Consider the following 25291-nt stretch of genomic DNA (forward strand, 5'->3'; position numbering starts at 1 on the left):
GTTATCATCTCTGACCAGTGTGTTCTGTCAACAGGAGGCTGCGAGGCAGCAAGGTCCTGAGCAGACACTGGCAAATGAGCTGGCCATCTGCTCAACAGGGTTCTGGCTGGGGGTGAAGTGCGGGCAGAGGAACTAGATTCAAGTCAGCAGGAAGAGGGGACAGATCTCTCCATTTAAAGTCATCACTCGGGAAGAAGACCTTTCTAAAATCACAGTAATCTAGCTCCAGAGGTGGGAAAAAAACATGAGGCGGTGGATAGAAGAGAAGTTCAAGGGAGGAAGAGCGTGGTCTCAAGCTTGACATTGCTCAATGGCCAAAAGAAGGTGAAGACAGGAGCCCTGCTTAGCTAAGTGAGGCCTGCCCTTCTCTATGACAGTGTGGAAGGCCGGTGGGGAGGACACCTGGGGGCACCCATGGTCCATTTCAAGGCCAGTCCGAGCTCCTGCACACCCACCTTGCGAGCTCTCTTCTCTAGTCATAAAATGGTAGCCTGCCATTAATGAAGTCCCAGAAGGGAAAGAAATTTCTAGAAACTGTTAAGCTGGCCCCACGTAGCCTCCTAGCAGAAACTACCAACTCACAGGAACTACTCCTAAAGGAGAAAGCAAGTTCTCTCCACTGGGACTCATTATGGGGTCTGCTTCCCTTCCTCCCAAGTCTTAAGCCCTGAGATTACAGAAAACCTTTGTCATCTTGGAAACACACCTATGCATGTAATCGTGCACTGAGGTAGTTTTAAAGTGATTCTACAAGGGAAGTTCTACTTGAGCATTAGTTCTTCCTATGGCCCGGTATGTAAGTGAGAATGTTAAGTTCACGAACTATGGTGCCGTAGGCTATAGACATATCTACTCACAACCTGCTTGTATCTCAGGGGGAGCATTCAAAAGCATCATGGCACCAGCAGCGTCAATGTCAGGATCTGGAAAAATCAACCAATAAACAACATTATTTACCACGGGGCCGATGTGTGTGTGTTTCCCCCTGCAAGTCACAGTTTATGAAAGCAACAGAGGAAAAAAAAAATCCAGGAACCAGATGAGCTAATCCCAAAGCTGACTTTCTTCCCATTTGGATTTGGGAGGAAGAAAGGTATTCTAGAATGAGATTTAAGGGGCAGGTTGGTAAGTTTTTCAGACAAAGCATGGTCCCTCCTCAGTTTGCTAATTTCATAACTCGCACTGTATGTTCCTGATAAGCTGCTGACCTGGGCAGCCCCATGCTTGCTCCCCTGGGAGTAGGGGAGTGGGGTGACAACAGGAAGTTTAGCTCTAGGAATCTTTGATGAACTGGGGAAGCTCACAGCACCAACAAGAGAAAGTCCTAAATATACCTGCATCTAGTAAGATACACACAAGACGCCGGGACATTTCCATCTGTCAGCGGAATGTAAATTGTGTTTTCCGAGACTGTGTGTGAGTGCACAGTGGTGGTAGAGGTGGTGAAGGCATTAAAAAAAAAAAAAAAGCACTTAAAATATAAAGAAAAAATTAAAGTTACGATGTCAAGGGCACAATGTTGGCTTTCACATCTATTACTGCTTTTAATATGGGACCAAAAAAAAAAAAATACTCACTTCGTTGCTCTAATTCTTAATAGGTTTCTGAATCCTTACTGATCCACGAGTTGACAGATGGCAGGTTATATAGAGACAGAGAAAAATATTATCCTTTTATAACTAAATTCATTTTCCTCTGAGAAACAGCAGTGCCGCTGCCATGGAAATGAGAGTTGCCATGGCAACAGTAAACAACCCCCAAGAATGGTCACTGAATAGGCTGAAAAGAACATCTGCCCCAGCGCTGGCGTCCCAGCTGCCCCAGGGCGAAATTCGCTAATAGTGTGGTGCTGCTTCGTGACAGAAGCCGCCGCCCGTGCCCCGTCCAAATAAATGAAGTGTGCAATTGAAGTCGACATCAGAATGCCTGCCCTTGCTGACTACTACCTCGGTGTCCGCTAAACCCAGTGACTAATGATGGGGGGATAGGGGGGCTCACCCTTGTCACTTTTTGTACAAATTACACACCAAAAAATTCAATTTACTACTAATGGCTCCATGGCACTTTATTTTGGGTATTATGCGAGGAAATGACTTTTTTACTGTTTAAAAAAGTACATTTTTCATACTTTATATGTGCAGTTTAATTCCAAGGGAGTAATGTGATGCAGTATAAAGCCCCACAAGCGATTAATAATAAGGATGATGCTGGTTCTAGAAGACAATGTCTCAAAAAAAGGTGATGGGGTGTGGGAAGGAACTTTACTCTACAGGCCTTTTTCGATTTTGCCTGCAGGAGGGCCGTTACTTACACTCAATGATGAAGTGAAGGTTTACTTTAATAGTATATTGTGTGAGAAACAGGTAAATTAACTTATTTGGCAACTCCTGGGTGAAATTCCTAAAACAGTCATCGTTCCCCACTGATATTAAAATATATATATATAGATATGTTAGTTGAACTGAAAGACTTAAGGCCCCTCTCACAGCTCTCAGGGCTCCTGCTATTTCTGTGCCTTTGTCCCCCACACGGCCTGTGGCCAAGCGTCAGGGCTCATAGCTTCGGAAGATGCTGTGAAGGGATTGAGACCTTCTCCCACTCCCTCTTCCTGGAAAGACCCCCTTCCTCTCTCAGGACTGAGAAAACACACCTGGTTCTCGGCAGAGCAAAGGTTCCTTACCATCTTCGAGAACACAAGTATGGCGGGCAACCCAGGGTTGGCCTGGCTGCATGGCCCCCACCTCCCCAGGTGACTCTTACCCAGACTTTTCCTCAACCACCAGGAGGTTCAATGGGGACAGAACAAGAGGAAATACAGGTTTAAAAAAAAAAAAAAATCAGGAGTCTTCTCCTATTTATTTCCCCAGAAAATGAAACAAAGTGGTTCTTTATTCTTCAAAAACACACGGGACCACAGGAGGAAGGGGGGCAAAGGGCCACAGACAGACATAAGGAAAGAAAGGGGAAAGAAGGAAGAGAAAGAGAACCTTCCAAGGAAAAGAGCACCATCAATCCCCACATGAATTTCGCAGAACCTAAGGGGCGACACAGAAAGTGCTTCAGACCCACCAAACATCACCACGACCGCCTCCCCCATCCCAGCTGAGCCAGATCAAAACATCAACTAAGTGAAAACAGTACGTTTTAGGACAAGCCCCCCAATCCTTCCTTCCTTCCGCCCGACCAGACCTGCCATGCCTGAGGCCTCCACACACAAACATTCCCACGCCACCCTGGCCCTCCCGCTGGTCGCCAGGCATTTAGCGAAGGTGCCGTACCCAGACCTGTCGTGTTCTCATTCACGATCAATTCCTACGGCCCTGCTATGGACCAGCTCCTGTGTGGTATACGCCCAAACATGCAGCCCTGTGGGCAGAATGGAAGGGAAGGCAAGGCATGGAATGCCCTCCTCTTGACATCTTGGCAGTTGGAATCAGCAAACACATGTAGTGTAATGGTCTGAGAAAATGTCCTTCTATGTTCATTGTGTGCATATTGGCATCACGGAGGGGCTACCCAGTCCCCAGGGAGACACAGGGAGTATGTGTACAGTTTGATGAATTTTATACCAGGGTTACCATCACCAGAATGAAGACAGAGTGCACAACCAAGATACAGATTTCCATCACCCCAAAGCTTCCTTGTGCCCCTTGCAGTCCTACCCGCCCTTGCCCCGGGCAACTCCTGGTTTGCTTTCTCTCTCTCCTTGATGGGGCACCAGCAGCTCATTCCTTATTCTCTCCATTATTGAGCCATATTCTGCTGTCTGGACAGAACTATACTTTGTTTACCCGTGCGCCTGTAGATGGAAGTTTCGGCTGTTTCCCGCTTGGGATCTTACAGAAGCCCCTATGAGCTTCTGCATCTATCTTTGGTGAACATGTTTTCACTTCCCTTGGGTAACTGCTGGGAAGAGCATGTTTAACCTTACAGGGGACCGACGAACTCTTTTCCAAGGAGGCTGGACCATGTATGAGAATTCCAGTTGTTCCACACTTTTGTCAATACTTGAAACTGTCAAGCTTTAAAATTTTCCCCATTCTCACAGCTTGTGTGGTGGTCATTCACTGTGGTTTTAATCTTTATTTCCCTACTGACAAATGATGTTGAGCACCTCTTAATGTGCTTAATGGCCACGGGTGTATCTTCTTTGGTGAACATTCTGTTCAAGTTTGTGATCACTGCTTAATTGGGTTCTTTAACTCACTTGTAAAGTTGTAAAGTTCCTTAAACATTCTGGATTGAAGTCCTTTGAGATATATATATATATATTTTTTTTTCTCAGCCCATGGCTTATCTATTCAGCTTCTTAATAGTGTCTTAATAAGCTGAGTTTTACATTTTTATGAAGTCCAATTTATGAGTTTCTTTTACAACTCAATTGGGTTGTGTTTGCCCCAATGAAGAAATCTTTGCCTACCCCAAAGTTGCAAAGATTTTCCTCTTGAGCAGCTTCTTTTTGAGTCTCATGCATTAATGTAACATTATCTGGGTTCCATACTCAGATTTACAGGTAAATGAAAATGGAACTCATTAACCAGAACTTTCTTCATCCAGTAGGCTAGTGAAGCACAGACCTCCTAGAACTGTACAGAGCAACACCAGAAAGACCCACTTGGGCTCCAGGTAGGTTGGGGGAACACCAGGCAGCCTGAGAGAAGACTTGGTGAGCCATGATTCTATGGAAAAAGCTCTCTAGGACCTGCTGCTAAACACCTGCTGCGTCCTTATATTCACGACACCCTGACGTTCTGTGTGTGCTTGAGCTGACAATCTGCTGTTTCTTCTCTCTAAAGAGATGCTACAATGCTTATTCATCTATTATTTCTTAGTTTTCTTCCCTTTTTAAGAAAATATGAAGGTAGTGCATTAAAAAAAATATACACGAGGTAGACATAATTTGAGAAATAAATGTCTTCCCCCTAGACCCATTCCCAGATTCACATTTTCTCCTACAGATGTCCAGAAGTTGGCTGTACAAATATAGACACTTAGGGGACTCCACCGATGGGAGGTATTCATACTCATGCACACATACCGACTCTTTTTTAAAAAGGGGTTTATGTGGAAAATACTTTCCTGCATTTTTTTTTTCAAGTCTTCACTAGATAAGACATCTTGGCAACCTTTCAGATTCGTGTACATTGTCTGAAGTTTTTCTGTGGTGACTTTTTCATGCATAAAAACAAGCCACACTGTTTGGACTGACATTCTCTTTTCTTTAGGCTGCAGACTACTGAGAGAGCAAAGACAAAACATCCGGAACCTGTGGCCAGCACGCTGCTGTTCCCTACCGATCTTGAGCCCCTGAAGACACGGCCTCAGCACAGCAAACCCCCACTCCTTCCCCCACGTCCCCCTCCCTCAGAGGATGCAGCGTGGCCCATTCCCTCCCTTCTCTGCCTGCTCACAGCTCCTACTTCCTCAACCTCTCTGGGGCTCACCCCTACTTGCTATTTTTTGTGAGCACACCTGAAAGAGCCCTTTCTCCATGGTCAGGAGAGGCCAGTGGTGGCTTCCATCTTTAGGTATGAGAGAGGCTTTCTGATGGAAGCTTTTGAATAGGACACTTTTGATCAAGGACACTGGTCGTGGAGTTTTTTGGCCAGAGGGGTTTTAGGAGACGAGGAAACTGTTTGGGGGCGAGGGGTTGCTTCTGCTCTGGAGGCACGGCTGATTCTGAAGGAAAAAGGTCCAGGACTAGATACAGGGGAGGGTGAGCAGTGGCATGACTGCACGGGATTCTCTCCAGGCTTAAAAGAGAGGTCTTCTTTCCCCCAAATGGTTTGATCCAGCTTATCAGCACAAGAGGAAGATATTTTGGTCAGGAACTCTTTCTAGAAATGAAGATCCACCCGGCAGGAGTATCCTTCACATGTTGCCTCCCTGGGGAACTGGGGTGAGGGGTACAGGAGAATAAAGAAGCATTACCCTCTTTATTTTGGGAGAGGAGAGTCTTCCCAAAGTACCTAATTCAGCATCCTCATGCAGAAACCCCAAGTCATTTACCACTGCTTAATTCAGTAGAACAAGTATGCCATCACAGATGCTTCATAAAGTTAGGACCATCCTTAAAATGGAGCCAATTTCAAACCCGGATTAAAAAAATTTCCTCCTCTGCTCATGCTTCAGTAACAAATCTTACTTCTCCTCTGGACCAGTTCCCAGCGTCCCATTTCAATTTTCGTCTTTAATGTGGTTGTCTTATCACATTGCCTCCTCTCGGCAGTACAAGACTAAAAAAAAAGGCCACACATATCTCAAAAATGATTTCAAATCCTCTTCTCATGAAGGTACATACACAATTACATGACACTATAGTGAGAGGAATAGGTAACAAAGTTTCTAGAACCAACAGTTCAGCTTTTTAGATGAAAAAATATATATGGCACTTCATTTTCCCAAAATGTAGAGATGGGATTCTTTGGGGCACAGGGATGGGGTCGGGGTGAGGTGGGAAGAGGCCTTTTGTCTGGGGGTGTGATGGGAAAAGAACTGGTCAAGGCATGAGGATTCTTGGGGTCAAGTCTTGGGTCTGCGTGACTTTAATTTTGCTGGGATGGAATTCATTTCTTTTAAAATGGTGGGGGGTGGCTGCAGACTTGGGAGGGGACAGATGGTTTTTTTTTTTTTTTTTTTTACCGCATTCCACATAGTTCCTCACTCTGCCTCTAAAATCCCCCAACTTCCTCTTCCCTTTCCAGCTAGTGGCTGCCAGAACTATGGACTCCAAGGAGCACCTACCAAATGGTGTTATTTGTTCCAACGCCTTTGGAGAACGCGAATGCTCTTAGTAAGGCTGGAGGAATACCCTACTGTTTCTGGAAAGCCATGACCTGTCATTCCGGGTATCTGCGGGGTCCGCTTTGAGCAATCCATCCGGCCTGACGTGGGCATCTGGTGGATTCCTAGTGTGGCTGCTGTCTGCATTCACTCTCCTTCCTCTGGGATGTGGGGTCATAGGGAAGTGACCGCCAAGACCACCTTATTCTGACAAACTAAGAACACAAAGGACAGGTGGAAGCCCCTGGTTCGTGGCCCTAGACTGCTGCAAAATGTGAGCACCATCCTTAGCATCACTGAGCTGACCGATCTAACAGAATGAGAACAAATTCCCATATGGGAAGCCTGAGAATTACAACCAATGATTCTCTTAGAAATGATTTAATTGTCCATAGGTCTAACGTTTTTATTTCTGTCTGCTACATCCCCATCATACTTGAAATGTTTTATAGGAAGGTGAAAGATCTTTAGATAATTAAATAAAATAGATTCAAGAAGCATAAGAAACCACCAAATAACAGATAACACACAAATGGACAGAAATTATGGGACAGAAGGACCCGATGCTCCTTCAATCAAGTGCACACACCAAAGTGTTCATATTCTCTCGCATTCTCCACCAAAAGTGAGCCCTACTGCAGGACTCACCCTCTGCAGCCTGTATTCCCAACACCTGGAACATAGGGGTGTCAGATAAATAGCTGTTGAACAAACAAATGCATGGCTTATCCAACAGCTGTCTGAGGCTGCTGATGCTGATGATTATAGGGCATAAGCCTCCTTTTTTTTTTTTTTTAAAGAAAGTTAACACTTTTGTAAAAATCTTTCATTTTTAAGTAAGCTCTAGGCCCAATGTGGGACTTGAACTCATGACCCTGAGGTCAAGAGTGGCATGCTCTACCAACTGAGCCAGCCAGGTGCCCCAGGACATAAACCTCCTGATGTGCGGTGGAATCCCCTGGAAACTCCAGGAAACCATAAGTCAGGCCCCACCCCAGATGACATAGGGAGTTTTGCAAAAATTCACCAGAGGAGTCTGTTGTGTAGGAAAGGTGAAGAACCACTTTACTTTAGTAGCAGCAAATCAAGGGCATATGGATGCCATCCAAAGAAGTCCACTGAGGATGACCGTGCTCCCCAGAAGTCTGTTATCACCTGTAACATCACTAGATCTCTCTGCTTTGAAATATCTTTATCCACTTTCTGCAACTCTGCATGAGTGACACATCCGAAAGTATTTGGTTAATCCATGAAAATGGAGAAAAAAAAATACTTGGGATAACTTTTAGGGCCAAGGAGATAAGAAATAGATGAAAATAAACAAGCAAGCAAAAAAAAAAAAAAATCCCCATAAGGTATACATTTCTGGGGGCGGGGTTGGATTCTGGATCTGCCTGATTTCATTTATGCACACACCATATACTAAGTAAGTGGTTCTCCATCAGGGACAATTTTGAACCCCTTCCTTCCCAGGGCATATGGCACTGTCTGGAGACATTTTTGATTGTCATGACTGGGCAGGAGTGGAGGGTACCCCTGGCATCTCGTGGGTAGAGCCCAGGGATGCTGCTACTCAATGTCCTACAGTGTACAGGACAGACCCCCACATGAAGAATTATCCAGTAGAAAATGTGAGCAGGGCTGAGGTTGACTGACAAACCCTGTACTAAGCTTACGTGTACATGTGCTGTGGTCAAGAAAAGCAGATTTTTTGGATCAAATGATCTCAAACAGTATACATCAAAAATAAACGGATATGAAATTTATTTTGTTGTTGCTTTTTTCTTTTCTCCTTTTTGCAAAGGCCCTAGGCCTAGGTGAAGAGAAAGGATATCCATGTTTGTGGCTTTGAAACCACCGAAGTAGGGCGTGGCACTCTTTGGCCACTGTTGCAATCAATCAAGGTATCTCCAACAGCAGCTCCTGATCTCAATGGTAGCAGCCCAGGGAAGCACTGGCAGATCCACTGAGATCATTTACCACGAGTATTTCTCTCACTTCCCTGTTGGCCATAGGTTCTTAAGACGCGGTATTCACCATGGGTAGGAAATGCAAACATTTGAGGGATTCACACAGACAGACGGGGCGTTGGGGGGGGGGGGGGGGGGGAAGGGGAACCCAAAAGCCCAGTGGAAAACCTTCACAACGGAAGGGATTTTAGAAGATTGACTCCAAGCGAAGACTTTAAAAATCATCTTTATGACGGAAGTTTGAGCTAGAGACACCAAGAGCGTCCCTTCTCCAAAATATGGGAGTCCAAGAAAACCCCAAACTCCTGCTACTTTGAAGAAATGAGGCAAGTTGAAACTAACAAGCAAGTTGAACCTAAGAGTTGTTTTCGCAACAAAAAGAATCTAAATTAAGCTGAGGGGGGAGGGGATGAATGATCAATAAGTGCATTTGAAGTATTACTATTCACACATCTTCTGATTCTTTCTCAGCTTAAAAGCAGTGACTGGTGAACTCTAGAGGAGGGATGTATCAGCTCTGAGGAGCAGCGTCACCATCAACTCTGCAAATTGGGAACGCATTTATCCAAGTCAGCTCTCTTTCTAACTTGTATAAATTCCCCATTTATTGCCCCTAATTCCATTTCATGCAGAAGGGGATTTGAGGAAAAGGTTCTGGATGATTAAGTACAAAGCTCAGGGTGCACCATGGGCTGGGAGTTAGATGACAAGGGTTCTCTCTGAGTCAATCACTGAAAAGTAAAAGCAAACTCACTGACACTCCCCACGGCAGACGCTTCCTGCGTGTTTTCTCTGAACAATGAGAAACGCTTTAACCTGGATGTCTGCTGGGTGTCTTCATTCAAATGTCCCCTTTGCTTCTGCGCTTCTGAGAGGCCTGCGTTTCATCGTCTTATCTTTCCAAATCTGTGCTTCCAAGACCTTTCCTGGGGGCACAGGAGGATCCACCCATCCCTCTGGCAACCGCCACTCCAATACCACTTTTATCCAACACTCCGAGTTTCCCTACTGAATGCATGTTTACCTCTTTAATGTCTGTGACCAGTTGCTGGGAGTTTTTCTAGCAGCTACCTGGGAGCAAATGGAAAGGAACCATATGGATCCAGGGTAACAGTACAAAGGGTCTAAAATTCCAGAACTTGAAGACCAGGGTAAAGGTGACAGGAGACCCAGAACAGGGTATAACTTCTGTCCTAGGAGTCAGAACCATTTTTTAAGAGGCAAGGAAGGAGTTCTGGTTTGGTTCTGTTTGGCTGATTAATCTGGGCTACAGTTGCTTGTCTATGATGGGGTAAAAAAAAAAAAAAATTTTTTTTTAACTTCTTGCAGGTGAATGAGAAACTGTATATTCCTTGCAGGTGCCTTTCCCTTAGCACCTCATCCAGCTGTAGGTCCACTTACTGCATTCTCTGATTTTTGCCTCCCTGGAGAGGCAGAGAGGCCGTAACCCACAGGCAGGGGCAGAGGAGACATCCGGGGACTTTGGAAAGGGGCTTCCGACACTGGGAGGGAGGAGTACAGGGAATTAATGCTGACGCCCTCTAGACTCTGGTTTGATAACCTTCCTGCTTGGTCCTGGCTTCTTCAACCAGGGATGGAGCCAAAGTCCACCACTAAGCGGGCACCTGGAATGGGGGCTCTTATGAGAGCCCCGAGAACCGAAGGGCCTGGCCACACTCATGTCTCAGAACCAGGCCCAGAGATCCCCAAGGCAAGAACCAAAAATCGGCAGGGCAGTCAGAGCACCAGAGGACAGAAAGGGCACGCCACTGGCAAGAGCACTGGGGAGCACCAGGGCACCCATCTCTAGTGCTCTTTTCCCTCTCAATACTGTTAGCTCATCTTTCTCAACCACCCACTTCTCCCCCGTGACGGGAAGATCCATTCCTGCCCAGTCCCCACCCTGGAAGTCACCTCCTTCCTCTAGTCAAGGTCACAGGGCTGCAGGCAACCGCGGCACGCTCTCTCCCACAGCTCTAGCTGTTCTCTGGGCAGCCTGGCCCCGCCACCCGGCGGCACAGGCTTGCTGGTGCTGACAACTGAATATTTCCATTTGCACGGCATCTTCCATGAGGTCTGTCTTCAACTGGGTAGACATGCAAAGCCTCTTTTTCCAGAAGCAAAGATCCCATCTTGGAGTGACACTGGCAGGTGTGTTAGTGACAGTAACTATCCCTCACGACCCTGACATCAGAATTCCAAGGCACAGATCAGCTGCTTGCCCGCCTTCTCCCCTAAGACACAAGCAACAAAGAACCGGAGGGGAGAACTAACACAAGGCTCACTTTGTCTGGGAATGTATGTATTACGCTGACTCACAAGAATTTCACAAGCGGCCACGGAAGCATTGACTTTCCCAGGTCTGACAGTAGATGGTCATCAGACAGCCACGTTAGAACTAAAGCTTACCCCGTGCCTTCTACACAAACGTCTACCATATTGGATCAAACACACGGCCCCAGAACAGCCCTCCCCACCACCGTACCCTGTGTCTGTGGCCAACAGAGGGAGACCAGTCTGCCAGGTTTGCACGTGTAGGGAGACAGAGGGAGGCAGAACCAGCACCTGACCCACAGTGTGGTGTGAGAAAACGGACAATGAAGCCAACCCACAGGAAGGCATACTCTGGGGAGGCCGAGTACGATAGGGAGGTAAAGGGCAGCGCGGGATGGCTAAAAGCTCACATCACTGATTTCAGGTTTTTCTCTGGCTAGTCAGGAGGTCTCTGCCCATCCAGAGGGCCCCAAGGCAGAAAGCTGATCAAGAGTGCACCAGGGAGGCAGGGGACTTCTGTATGCCTTTAGGTCTCAGAAAGCAAATGGCTCTCTGGCCACCCTCCTTCCAAATGAAAGTCAGAATTTACTACTAAAACAGTTATTTAAATCCTGCTTGGGGCATCTTATCAAGAGATCAGAAGGAAATACAGATACAACCAGGCTCCCTTCCCTATACGCATGCACGTGCGCGCGCGACACACACACACACACACACACACACACACACACGCACATGCACAATCCCACTGACACCTGCGGGCAAGTGGGTCCTTGAAAGCCAATTCTTTCTCCCTTAGAGACCTGAGCTTCAGATACAAAGAGGAACCAAAGGAGTCAGAAACACATTTCCCATCACAGACTTGGAGGTCCTAATTCTTACTGCAGTCCATATATGCCTCACGGAGGACCCCAGCCCTGCTTTTGGGCAGCTGGAGCTGGTCCTTTATAGGGAATGAAGTTCAATGCTGCCAGTCTATCCCCTTGGCTATTCTTCCAAAGTGAACTGCGGCTGCTGATTCTTAGGATTACTGGTCACTGAGCTCTGTCTGGGCCTCAGTTTTAAATGCTTAGTCTTTTATGCTTTCTGGTCTAATCCTCTCCACCCCGCCCCCCAAATACATTAGGAAAAAAAAAAAGATTAAAGCAAATCTGGTGCTTGGTATTTTTTTTTTAACCTTTGTGTAGTTCTCTGAAACACATTTATTCAGAAACAACCTACATTATGAAATATATCGTTGAAAAATAAAAATAAAGCACCAACAAAGCACTTTTACTTTATTCTACGGGGTAACTTCCTCTAATGTCTGTCTCAAACCTGGCTCCCAGGATGTCCTGAACCTTTTAGGGGTTACAGAGCCAGTGGGTACACTGAGGAGACTGTAATAATATAATGGTTATTAATTCTGTTTCCACTGAATAGTGCATACTCAGTTGCATACAAAGACACACGGGCATCATCCATTCATTGTTGAGAACAAAAGTATCATTACACTGATAATCAGCAATTCCTTTCAGATCCAGTTCAAAATGGACATACAGATTCAAGATTAAGGCTGTAAGCAGAGGTATCACGAACATAAAGGGATTAAGCTTCCCACTCAACAAAATTTAAGCACAACATGGCGCTACTGGAAGAGAAATGCGGAGGAGCACAGCCTGCCCCAATCCTGAAGGAGATACCAACCTTCTCTAAGGGTGGAAGAACCCTAAACTCAAAGGTAAGGAGGTTGGGAATGATTAGATTGGGTTTAAGATTTAGTCTAACCGTAAAGCAATAAGCTGATCTTCTGGTGGGCGAATGGGAAATCTGTTCTGAAAACAATCCCCACAAAAAGTCTCCAGAACAGTTTCTGGGAATGGCTGCAACCCTGAAACAAGTACTGTGGTTGTAAGGAGTTACATTTCAAGGACCCCCCTTTTCGGGGGGGGGGGGGGGTGGGGGAGATGTGTTTAATAAAAAAAAAATTTGAGCTCTTTACTTTCCCAGCCCCATAGCATAGTTAAAACACCTTGTACATAAAAATACTAAGCGAGTATAACGTGGAATAAAGTAGGCCCAAGTGCTGAGGGCAAGAGCTTGGTCAGGGAAGCATGCTTTTAAAAGAGGTGAGTTCAGGCCAAACCTGATGTCCTCTTGTGGATGCTATGTACTCATTCCAGAACTATAAATGCCAAGCCAAGTAAAGGTTTTCAGTTTGTGTCTGGGGCATACCTCTTTTTGAAAAAAAATCATGAGATGACAATCACCAGACAGTATGATTAACAGACCTGGGTAGACTCTTAAGGTAAAAGTGACAAAAGGTGACGGTGTGGTTGGGGAGGGTCGGCTCCCACTGGGGCTGCAGCAAGGACAAACCCATCTGGAGACAGCTTTGCAGGCCAGCCCAGCAAGCTGGTGGATCAGGTTACTTTGTGAGAGCAACTGAGTTCATTCCCTTACCATGAGAAGCATATTTCATTTTTCAGTAGGACGAAAGTTCCAGCAAGGATGATGCAAGCAAAACTGCACAAAGACTATCGGAAGATAGAAGAGGGAAGGTCTATCAACTGCCAGCAAGCCGGGACCTGGGGCTCTCCCACCCTTGCAATACTCTTCTAGGAAGGGGTTCAGCATATTCTCACTAAGCCCGAGGCCTGCCTAGGAGTCTTCAGGCTCCGGGTGCGCCAGAGAGCAGAGTGGCCACTGTCCATTCAAAGTAAGGGCTTTGGGGAGGGTTGAGGAGGAGAGGGGAAATCAAACTAATGATCTGTTTTTAAGCATATCCAGTCTTTCCCAGTTCATATTCTGAAAAAACCCAAAAAGCCTACTTCTGCAAGCTCTTACCACTGAGAGACTCCTGGTGACGGGCATTCGGCCCACCCTTAGAGGCCAGGCGGGCACAGCTGAGGCCAGTGCCACCAGCCCGCTGTCCTCCCAGATGATTGCTGCTCCAGGGAATGTGCGTGTGCAGGGAGGCAAGCCAGGGTGCACAAGAGACACCCCAGAAATCTGGGCTTTGGTTCGAATTATGATGGAGAGAAAATTCTGGGAGGCCTTCGTCCCTCCCTTTCCCCAGTATTTATTTCTCACTCTGCTCCTCCTAGGTAAGAAAAAGAACTGGTTTTTAAAATGTTCTTGCTTTTTAAACAGAAATGCTCTTCACAGAGCCAATCTCACCTGTGACTGAACCCACATATTCAACACAGTCTTCTTAGAAGGTTATTTTTCATGCAGTCTGCTGTATTCTGCGCGTAGATGATAGAATCGATGGCAAAACGGACTGAAGGAACTAAAACCCCATGAATCCCCCTTCTGAGCAGCGCTCCTCGCCCCTCTGAGAGCACCTACCTGGTGTCTCCTGGCCAAGAAGGCTCCAAATCCCCAAATCCCTTTTAGAACTAGTCATCTGGTACCGTACTCACCGGGGGGCGGGGGGGGATCACGGGGTGCTGGCAGCTATGCCCAAGTGTGTGGGGGCAGGCAGTGTCTGGTCCTGCCAAATTCAACTCCAAAATGAAGCCTCCTCTGCAAACCTCCCCAGTGGTCTCTCCCTCCCCGGATACCCAGAGCTCCCACTGTGCCTGGTAACCCACCTTGGGTTATCTTCTAATCATTTCTTGTGCATACATAGCGACTTCTCAAAGAGATGACCTCCCTTGTCAGTAGGGGCACTCTTACCCCTCTCTGTAGTCCCTGTGGGAGGCTGGTGATCATTCACCTTCTGGAACAAGATCTCTCTTCTAACAAGCCTGCCTTATTTGCATTCTGGGAAAAAGGAGGAATTCTTCTTGTCACTGAATTCTCAGTTTAGGAAGGATGCTGGCTTCAAGAGCAGAAGATACACACAGAGGGCCGCCGGTGACCACATATTCTTCAGAGTGAGCCACAACCTCAGGTATCTGAGTAGAGTGAAAAAGAACCAGGAAGAACCTCTTCTCGCTTGCTGCGCTGCCACAGAGGGTTGGCAAAGTATAAATACGGTGACTCTACCAGGCTGTTAAGACCTGATCAAGAGCTTGCCTCAATCAAGGGTGTTCTGGTCCTCAAGAAATGGGCTTTCAAGGATGTCTCATTCATTCCTAGGTAACTGATTAGTTTCTAGGCTCTGCTACTTCTAGAACCTACCACATAATCAACCACAAACGCCTCTGTGGTTAGCTCAGGCTTAATGTTTCCATATACTGTGGTCTAGCCTGCAACACTAACTTCAAAAGCCAAAGAAACATTAGTCTTAGTCTCCAAAGGGGCTTAGGGTTAAAGGCAAACAGGATGTACTTCTGAGTAGTCTGTAAACTCATCTAAGAAGATATACATACTATCAGGGTGCTACAAGTATTTGGGTAGAGTCTCAGATCCACAGCAAACAGAAGAACTACATGGTTAAAATTACTAGTGGCAACAGACTGTAGTCTCTACCATTTCCCACTTAAAAGAAACTGGCCTGGAGCAGGAAATACACATAATAAGCCCAGAGCACCTTGTTGCACTAGAAAATGAGGACACTATTGAAGTCTACAGACTTCATGTCTAAAGGACTTAGGAAACTACTTGTGGGCCCTCCATTGGGTTTGAATTCCTATGAGGATGGTAACTGCACTAAATTGAAATACATCAAAAATGCTTCCACCCAATAGTTTGTAGTGATATTTAAAAAAATATTGGAACTCATTGGTCACCTGTGGGAATTGCTAGGGAACTGACTCATTCTTTGAAAACTGACGAAAGCGAGAAACAAGCAATTGCTCTGCCTTTCTTTTATGAAATATACCTGAATGAGCTAAGTGACTGAGGAGATATTTCTCTATATAGCCTGGGTGGCTCAGTTGGTTGAGCGTCTGACTCTTGCTTCTGGCTTAGATCATGTTCTCAGGGTCATGAGATCAAGCCTCAAGTCAGGCTCTGTGCTAAGCACAGAGTCGGCTTGAGATTCTCTCCCTTGGCACTCCCTTGGGGGCACATGCTCTCTCTCTCTCTCTCTCTCCCCCTCTCTAAAATAAATAGATAAATCTTTTTTTTAAAAAGTATTCTAGATAATACATGAAAAAGGAATGATTAAGCCCCTAATGAATTAATTTATCTAAGAAGTGATAACCAACAGCTGTTAAAATCACAAAAAAGAGAGGGGCGCCTGGGTGGCTCAGTCGTTAAGCGTCTGCCTTTGGCTCAGGTCATGATTCCAGGGTCCTGGGATCGAGCCCTGTGTCAGGCTCCCTGCTCAGTGAGAAGCCTGCTTCTCCCTCTCCCACTCGCCCTGCTTGTGTTCTCTCTCTCGCTGTCTCTGTCAAATAAATAAAATCTTTAAAAAAAAAAAAATCACCAAAAAAGAACAAGCAGATACAACGTATCACCTGATAGAGGTATAGACTCCACTTAGAAGTAATTCTACCCCCCAAAAAGTGTTCTATCTGGAGATAGAAGTATAAGTTAATTGCCTTTAGGGGTCAGGAGGGTGCTGACCCCTTTCCCCACCCCATGCACACACACACCCCCCAACCTCAACCAGGCATGCACCATAAGACAAAGTAAATTGGGCCTGCTGTGCTTTATCACATTGGCAATGTCTGGAGGGATTCTGATTGTTCTGACTGCTGTCTATGTCTGTATACTACTAGCATCTCGTGTGGAGAGCCCAGAATCGCTGCTCAACTTCCTACCATGTATAAGACAGCACCCCACAGCAAAGAATTATCTGGCCCTAAACATCAGTTGCCAAGGTTGAAAAATCCTGCTCTGGATTTAATACCCAATTTATAGGAAATCCAGGGGACAAAGGAACAAGTTAAATGACAACACAAGTTGAATCCGCAGAACTCAGACCGTAGGAAACTCTACAGAACAACCCAAATTCTTTTTTTTTTTTTTTAAAGATTTTATTTATTCATTCATGAGAGACAGAGGGATAGAGAGAGAGAAGCAGAGGGAGAAGGAGGCTCCCAAGGAGCAGGGAGCCCGATGAGGGCGCCTGGGTGGCTCAGATGGTTAAGCGTCTGCCTTCAACCCAAATTCTTATACAGCAGCAGCGGCGAGAAAAAAATGACAGACCGGACAGTTAAGTATGGAAGGGAGTCAACAGACTGAAAGAGACATAAGGGATAGACCACGGCTCAGGTCACGCTCTCAGGGGTAAGGGCTGAAGCCCCGTGTTGGGCTCTGCACTCAGCGTGGAGTCCGCTTAAGATTCTCCCTCCCTCTCCCTCTGTCCCTCCCACTCGTGCGCACGCATGCTCTCTTTCTCTCAAATAAATAAATCTTAAAAAATAAAAAAACCCTACAAGCACCTGGGGAAAAGTACACACTGATGAATTACTAAGGAATTATTTTCCCCCAGTTCTGAGATATAACTGACTTCCATATTGTTGTGTAAGTTTAAAGTATACAACATATTTTTGATATATACTGCAAAATAATAATGAAAAATAAACTTACCACAGTAAGTTAACATCCATCACCCCACACAGCTGTAATTTTTTCCCCTTGTCAGGAGAACTTTTAAGATCTAAGCAATTTATCACAAAATTTAAGGTGTGTTATTGATACTGTGTGTCTTTTTAAAAAGACTTTATTTATTTGGGAGACAGAGCGCGTGCACACACGAGTGGGGATGAGGGGGTGTTGTGGAGGGGCAAGGGAGGGGGAGAGACAGACTCCCCACCAGCAGGGAGCCCAGCACCCTGGGATCACAACCTGAGCCAAAGGCAGATGGTTAACCAACTGAGCCACCCAGGCACCCCTGTGACCGTTTGTTTTCTTTTTAAGTATATATATTTCTTGTCTTTTTGAGCTACATACTGAAATATATAACGAAGAAATTATACAATATCTAGGGATATCCAGAATCTCCATTACTTGGGGGTGGAAGGTGGTGGGAGAAGTACAGAGGCAACACACCTGGCCAGGATTTACTGATCGTCGGGTGAAAGGTGACAGAGGTTTATTGTTTTATTCTTTGCAATGTATATTGAAATGTTCCAAATAAAAAATTTAAAGTTAGAAAAAAAAACCCAAAACAATGGCAAAATGTACCAGACCAACTGCAGCAGATGTGGAACATGCTCTTTGATGAACAAAAATATGGCCCATGACACGGAGCTCCAGGTGATGCTGGGCTCCCAGAAGGCCACCAGGAAATCCAGGCTAAGTCTAGACTCACTTAAGTTTCATTTCCCTCTTGAACACGAGTTAAATTTGACCTTCCGCAGGACTAAGAGTTAAACAGTGCTTAAACCTGATGCTTAAACAGCGTGATAAAGCACAGCAGGCCCAATTTACTTTGTCTTATGGTGCATGCCTGGTTGAGGTTGGGGGGGGGGGTGTGCATGGGGTGGGGAAAGGGGTCAGCACCCTCCTGACCCCTAAAGGCAATTAACTTATACTTCCAAGCAGGAGGTGCCATTATCTTTAACTCAGCAGGCATAACTGTACATAATTAGAGGTCATAATTACGGTTCTCTTTTTAAAACGTGACCATAGTATCCAAACTGACCTCTCGCAGCCCTGCTGCCTACACGCTGGGAAGCACATACAAGGCGGGTAGAGGCCCTACCCGTTGTCACGGTGATGGGCAGCCAGAGTCCCCAGGCAGTTTGCCAGGTCAGGCATCCATGCTCATTCCCTGTTGAACTCCGATCTGTTTGGGGTTTACTAATTATCATTTTTCACTGAGAAACGTTTTATTTCTTTAAGTAGACACGGACTAGCCAGAGCTTTCACACTGTCTCTTTGACCACGGCAAAGAGGCAAAAGCAACCACTCAAACGAAAATGCTAGGAATGACGCGCATCTACTGTCTAATTAGCCATGTAATGACAAAGTGGAAAAGATCAATTCCGGATCATTTTTTCACTTGGGTGTTTTGTAAAGTTGCTGCAGAGAGACTCGACTCTACTTTAAACATTTGGATTTATTGTTATTTTATTACACCTCCTAACTGGCCTCACCTAGCAATATTTCTAGCTTAGATAGCTCGAATCATTATACATTAACAAATCGTCTTGCGGGGAAATAAAACCCACTGAGACTGCTTTCAGTTCTCGGTGCTGAATAATAGAATTCTTGAGCTAAAAGAGACCCTTGGAAATCATCCTACAGATGAAAGGCCTGAGGCAGGTCCAGAAAGAGAGGAAACAGAAGCAATGGCAGAAAATCACGGGGTGAGGAACTCACAGGAACATTTTATGACCAACTTGTGGTTGGCGCCTTACTTGGTGGCCACGTTAATTTCAGTTCCTGCTTCCAACACAAAGCCCAAGCAGCTAATCTGTGTCTCTCATACTCCTCAGGAGCATAGCTTCTTCACTTTTCACCAGGAGTCATTAAATAACCCTGACAAACAGCCAAGTTCCTTCCAACAGTATTTTAAATCCCCAGCCAATGCTTGAAAATTGGAAAGAGGGATGGTACAGCACCAGCTAATCTTTTCCTGGCAGTAAAAAGGGATCGAAAATTCCAAAGTTTGATAAAAGTAGTTTCAAATGGGTAAGACAGTGTCAAGTCACAACATTTACACAGCCGAGTGACAATTCTTGCTTGGAGGCATGAGCTTCACATAAATGGCCCTGAGAAAGAGTGTTGTTTTGTTTTTTTTAAACCAATGTAGTTTTCTTGAATTGAACAGCCTGGGAGTGAATTATGGTTCTCTATATTTGTAAAAGCTCCTCTATTCAGAAAAGAAAAACTTAACGACTATTCAGAGGTGTCCAAAACTAGAGTTAAATAAAAGAATAATTGCCTTACTGCTTTTATAGGCATGTCACTAGGAAGAAATACTACTTTACTACTTTATTTTCTTTTGGTTCAGTAAGAGAAGTCAAAGGAACAAGTCTAAATACATCACAACAAAGGTATTTAATTGAGACCAGTTCATTTGCATCTCAATGTAAAGTCACTGCATGATATACCAATGCAAATGCATTGATAAAAGTTCATTCTACCACTGTAATGAGTAAGGGGGAATGTTTCAGTGGTAAATTCTTCAAGTTTACATTATTTCTTGAAACACTGCATGCAGCTACTTGGCTCAGAAACTCGAATTCCATGCTTCACAGGGATTTTGCAAAATACTTGCCCTTATGTCACGGATCCAGAACTGTGGCTTGACACAGCACCTAGCAGAGCCTTGTCACTCAAACACCCTAGTCACATAAAATGGCTCGGTTCCTAGAGCTTTGCTTCCCCCTCAGTACATCAGCCTCCACCATATTTATCCCCAAGTGTTATTTGCTACATTGATTTATATAACAAGCCACAAATGAAATACCCTCAGTTCCTAAATTTTGGTTCTGAACCGCTTACTTCATTTAGCTGTGCATTTGCCACGACCCCAGCACCTGGTGATGGAAAGGGTTAAAAAGAGGGGTGCTGTGAGCTCAGCCCCTTCCCGTGGTGGTTCATCAGACTGAGCATGTTTAAAAGCAAAACATTCCTTCCACATCACAAAACGCTGGCATCTGCTGAGTGGCCAATTCGGCTTACTCCGTTTTGTTTCATTATATTCTCCAAAGAAACCATACAGTTTGGACCACAGAACACAATTAAGTTTTGCATATCTTCACACTCTCTAGTTGCCTATTTTCTCCATCTAAGCACTTTGCAAAAAGCCAAAACCCCAAACAGAACAGCTAATGAATCCAAAGCGGGCTTAATTTTATTGATTCCATTTCACATAAAATTGTTAATTCATCTGATTCTTTCCTTTATTTCATTACCTTTCATCTGGAATATCCCATGTCCCACCCAGTCAGCTGATAGCATTCTGCACGTATCTCTCTCTGCAGTATTCAGTGCTGGAAGGATGAGAATCCAAACTTGAAGCAAGTCTGGAGATTAAGCTTCCCGAGTAAATTCATTTTTATCACAATCTTCAATGTTCCAAAGTGGCCAAGTCATCTTGGTCATGTTTATTAACTAAAGGTAATAGGAAAGATCCCAATCAGAGCTTCGGTGTATGCAACCGCACAAACCAATTCTCTCTCGGTGAACGCAGACAGACGGTTCGGAGCTCCAGCCACTGAATCTCATTTAGTGCCCTGGGACCTGATCAGCAACACCTTGGCTTCTGGATGACCACCGGAACCCAAGCAGTTTGTGAGGAAGGAAAGAGCTGCTCACACTGAACCCTGAACAAGAACCATCCAGAGGAGGGGGAGTCCCTAGGAAGGTTGAATGCACAAAGTGCAGGCAAACACTGGTATTCTGTGACATTCCTAGAAAGGTCCATAGCTTTTATCCAGCTCCTTCTGGGGTGGATTATACAGAATAGGGTAAGAATCACAGGCTTTACACTCCCCCATCAGAGATGGAAGTCTCACCCCATAGTGCATCATTAGGACAGGACTAAAAGCTCTCCCCTTCCTCAAAGAAAAAATTTTGATTCTTTGGTTTGAAATAATTTTGAAGCTTTTGCAATGCTAAGAAAAATGCTTGTTTGTTAAGAACTGAATGTATGTATCCCCCCTGCCCCAAGATTTCTATGTTGAAGCCCTAACCCGCATGTAATGGTATTTGGAGATGCGGCCTTTGTGAAAGAATAAGGGTTAGATTAGGGCATGAAAGTGGAGGCCCCACGATGGGATTAGTGGTCCTAGAAGAAAAGGGAGAGAGTGAAGAAAAACCGTCCCATGCCCCTATGCCCAAGAGCACAGGGGAAAGGCCACAGGAGGATTCAGTGAGGGGTGGCCCTCTGCAGACCAGGAAGCGAGCTCTTACTAGAAACCAAACCCCACTGGACCCCACAGTTGCAGTAACAGCAGCCTCTCTGGTGGTTAGTTCTATAGGATTCTGGAAATCATTTCTGAAAGGCCAGCCTGGCTTCTCCTCTTCCGGTTCTTCCAACAATTTTTAAGTCCTTAATTCCCTGTATGACCTCCCTTTCTCTTTTAACCACTTAGAACACTTGCCACCCCCTGCCCTGTATCCCAGACCACAGAACCAGGACATCACTGAAGAGAACCGAGGGAGCTGTCTGCCTCCCATGGCGGTGGGGGGGGTGGGGGGGGAAACAGTTGGTTTAATGAGAACCAGCCAGAAGCAGTTACATTCTGTAGCTCTGTTTTTAAAGAGAGAAACCAGGAAGCTCATATCTATTTAACTGATACAATTTCAGGGCACCTGGCTGGCTCAGTTGGTAGAGTGTGTGACTACTGATCTCAGGGTTTAGAGTTCGAGTCCCACGTTGGGTGTGGAGATTACTTATAAAATAAAATCTTTAATTGACACAATTTTAGAAAGATATTCAAAGATGGAGCAGGCTTCTATGTTTTATGGAGCTGGCGGGAGGAGGATCTCCTCAGTCCCTTTCTGCCTGAGCATCTAAGTGCGTCCTGGGTGAGGCAGCCAGCTCCTGTGTACCCAGCTAAGCCGTGCAGTGTCTTCCACAGAGAGGCATGTCTCCTTTTACAGTGCTTCGCAGTTACTGCTTTTTTTTTTTTTTAAACAAATTGAAGGTCTGTGGCAACCCTGAGTTAAGCAGTTTACCAGTGCCATTTTCCCAACAGCATTTGGTCACTTTGTGTTTTTGTGTCACATTCTGGTAATTCTCTCAATATTTCAAACTTTTTCATCATTATTCTATTTGCCATGGTGATCTCTGATCAGTGATGATGACTCGCTAAAAGCTCAGAGGATGGTTAGCATTTTTAGCAATCAAGTATTTTTAAATTAAGGTGTATACGTTGTTTTTCTTAAGACATAATGCTTTTGCATACTTAACAGACTACAGTAGAGTGTAAATGTGCAAATGTGCATCATACGCACTGGGAAACCCCAAAATTCATTTGAGTCACTTTGCTGAAATACTGGATTGCATGGTCTGGAACGTTTGGAACCTGCAGTTATCTCTGAGGTGTAGCTGTGCACAGGAAGAGTAGGAAAGAGTCAGAGGAGATCCAAGGAATGTGACCATACACCCGGGACTCCATCGCTCCCCTTCTTCCACACAGCATGGCCTAGGGATAACCTTTTTCCTTTCTTTTTCTCTTCTCTTTTCTTTCTTCTTCCTTTTTTGGTGGTTTCCTCTGTATTGATGTGTCTCTTACCTTCCCTCCCACAATTTCAGTCCCTTCCATCTACTCCTCCAAAAAGAAGGGAATGTTGGGGTTCTGAGCCCCTGGGGCAATGAACAGAAAGCAAAACAACCACTGGATGTGACAGAAACTGACAATCAAGAAGTCTAAGGCGGAGCGGTGCCTGGGTGGCTCAGTTGGGTAAGTGTCCGACACTTGATTTTGGCTCAGGTCGTGAGATCGAGCCCCACATTGGGTTCCATGCTGGGTGTGGAGCCTGGTTGGGTTTCTCTCTCTCCCTCTGCCCCTCCCCACCTAAAAAAAAAAAAAGAAAGAAAGAAAAAGGGGAAGTCTAAAGCAGAGTGGGAAAGGTAAGAACGAAGAGAAAGGAGAGAAACTAGAGGCCACCTCCCCCATTAACCCTCCTGCTAGGAGGGGCTGGAGGAGAGTCTCAAACATGAGGAAGTACAGGTCCTGAAGAAGGGACGTGGTGGTTGAGCCTGAGGGAGGAGCAGGTCAAGGAAGGGGACCTCTCCCCCAATCTCAGGGGCAGCAACTTCATAGACTGAAGACACTTTCATCCCTGTAGACGATGTAGAGAAAGAAGTCGTCTTTGCAGTATTCCTGGTATAGCTGACCCACTGTGGCCCTGGGAGGCGGAATGACATTGTTGACAAAGAAAAACAAGGCATCCTCAGCTTGCAGATGAATTTACTTCCAGATCAAGAAGTAGAACTGACCAACTGTGAGATCAGAAGGCACCAGATAATTCTTTTTGTCCAGGTCTCTCTGAGCTTTGGGAGCTTTCCTTCCACACAGCAACCTTAGCACTGAGTTCTGACACTTTTGCAGCTGTCGTTAAATTCTGTTAAAAGCACTATTTCTTACTCCTCTCAAATAAAGCCCTGAGATTGCCCTTGTTCTCAGAGCCAGGCCACTCAATGGTGTGTATAATTATACTAGAAATGAGAGCAGTGTGCACCAGATTTCTCTCTTTGCCTTTGCCGCTAGGGAACTCGGAGCTGGGTTTTCAATCAATTGCTGTCATTCTCTCAGCCTGTACCCCTGAAGAGCGCCCTTCTCTCCCTTTCCTTCCCACAGAGCTATTAAAAAAAAAATCCTACATTAAGCACTGTTGACATTGTCGTTTCTTGCAATTTTATCATTTTGGGTCACTTTTCTTCTTTTTTTGGAGATAGATGAGGTATATACAGATAAATAAAACCTACGTTTTGGGTAAGCCACTGGTCTGACGATATGACCCTTCCTGCTCAACCTAAGTGGAGAATACTGAAGAAGAAGGAGTAAGGCCTTTTCCTTTTGTTGTAGATGAGACAGGAAGACTGCCACCCAGAGGAAATTTGACAACTGTGTTTTTAGGGGAAAAAAAAACAACATGCAATTCCAAAAACTGTGGTGTAATTGCTCATGGCATATAATAATTTAGTAAGCTACTGCTTCTTCTAAATTTTATACTTGCTTTGGCAGTATCAAGCACGATCAGACTATCACTATGCTTTGTTACTCATGGGTCTTTCCTCTATGATCGTTCTCACGGATCCCTGAAGATTGAAAAAACTTGTCTCCTGGGGCAACGCGCAAGCAAAAAAGTTATCACAACATTCTCGAAGAAGTTAGAAAACCCCCACAGATTAATAAATAAATCAGTGTATGCTCTCAACGTTGATGATGTATCTTCTTTTTACTATCTACCAACTGGTCTCAGGCAGGTTATTTAGCACAAAGGGCTTGTGTGTCCTTATCTATTAAATGAGGGAATTTCCTTATCTGTAAAATAAGGAGGTTGGACTGAAACTCTAAAACAGATTCTATCACCTATGAAGCACGCTCAAGTCCTGCTCGCTTCATCCAGTGTGGAGAAAGGAAGGGGTCTGTCACTGGAAGGCTCTACCGGAGTGCCAAGCCCCGGGCCTTGTCCACCCCGCACCCACAGGTTGTGCCTTCCCGGCGGGACAGGAAAGGCCACCCGCCCGTGCTGGGCCTTCTCGGTTAGTTTAATCTCCTCACATCTATTTGCTCTGCTGCCCCAGGCAACTCCACAGCAAACAAAGGCCTGGGCCCATGCTGCCCGTTGCAGTGGCTCCAAATTGGGAACCTGCCTATTTTGTTTGCTCTGGGGCAGAAGGAGGGAGCAAAGAGCAGCTTTTGTAAATCAAGTTGGTTATATTCTTCACTCAATTAGGGCCAAGAAAAGATGGAGGGATGCAAAGGACCCTTCCCAGAGCAGACACTTCATGCTGACCCACCTCTCAGAAGTGCTCT

At 45.3% G+C, this 25291-nt stretch overlaps 1 protein-coding gene across 8 annotated transcripts in view; it reads right to left on the reverse strand.

The window, feature by feature from the left end:
- FOXN3 (forkhead box N3) overlaps positions 1-25291 on the reverse strand; it is a 392989-nt gene that overhangs the window by 29890 nt on the left and 337808 nt on the right. For 6 of the 8 annotated variants that reach the window (XM_025869488.2, XM_025869484.2, XM_073895731.1 and 3 more), the window contains one exon: positions 858-923. The exons of 1 other annotated variant lie outside the window; for it this stretch is intronic. In XM_025869488.2, the coding sequence (XP_025725273.1) occupies positions 858-923 (66 nt within the window). The remainder of the gene's footprint in view (positions 1-857; positions 924-25291) is intronic. One more of the 8 variants, XM_073895734.1, reaches the window with a different exon arrangement.

The sequence above is a fragment of the Callorhinus ursinus genome, unplaced genomic scaffold (genome assembly GCF_003265705.2).
Source record: "Callorhinus ursinus isolate GAN/ISIS: 27379988/994484 unplaced genomic scaffold, GSC_fseal_2.0 scaffold8, whole genome shotgun sequence".
NCBI classification, from domain to species: domain Eukaryota; kingdom Metazoa; phylum Chordata; class Mammalia; order Carnivora; family Otariidae; genus Callorhinus; species Callorhinus ursinus.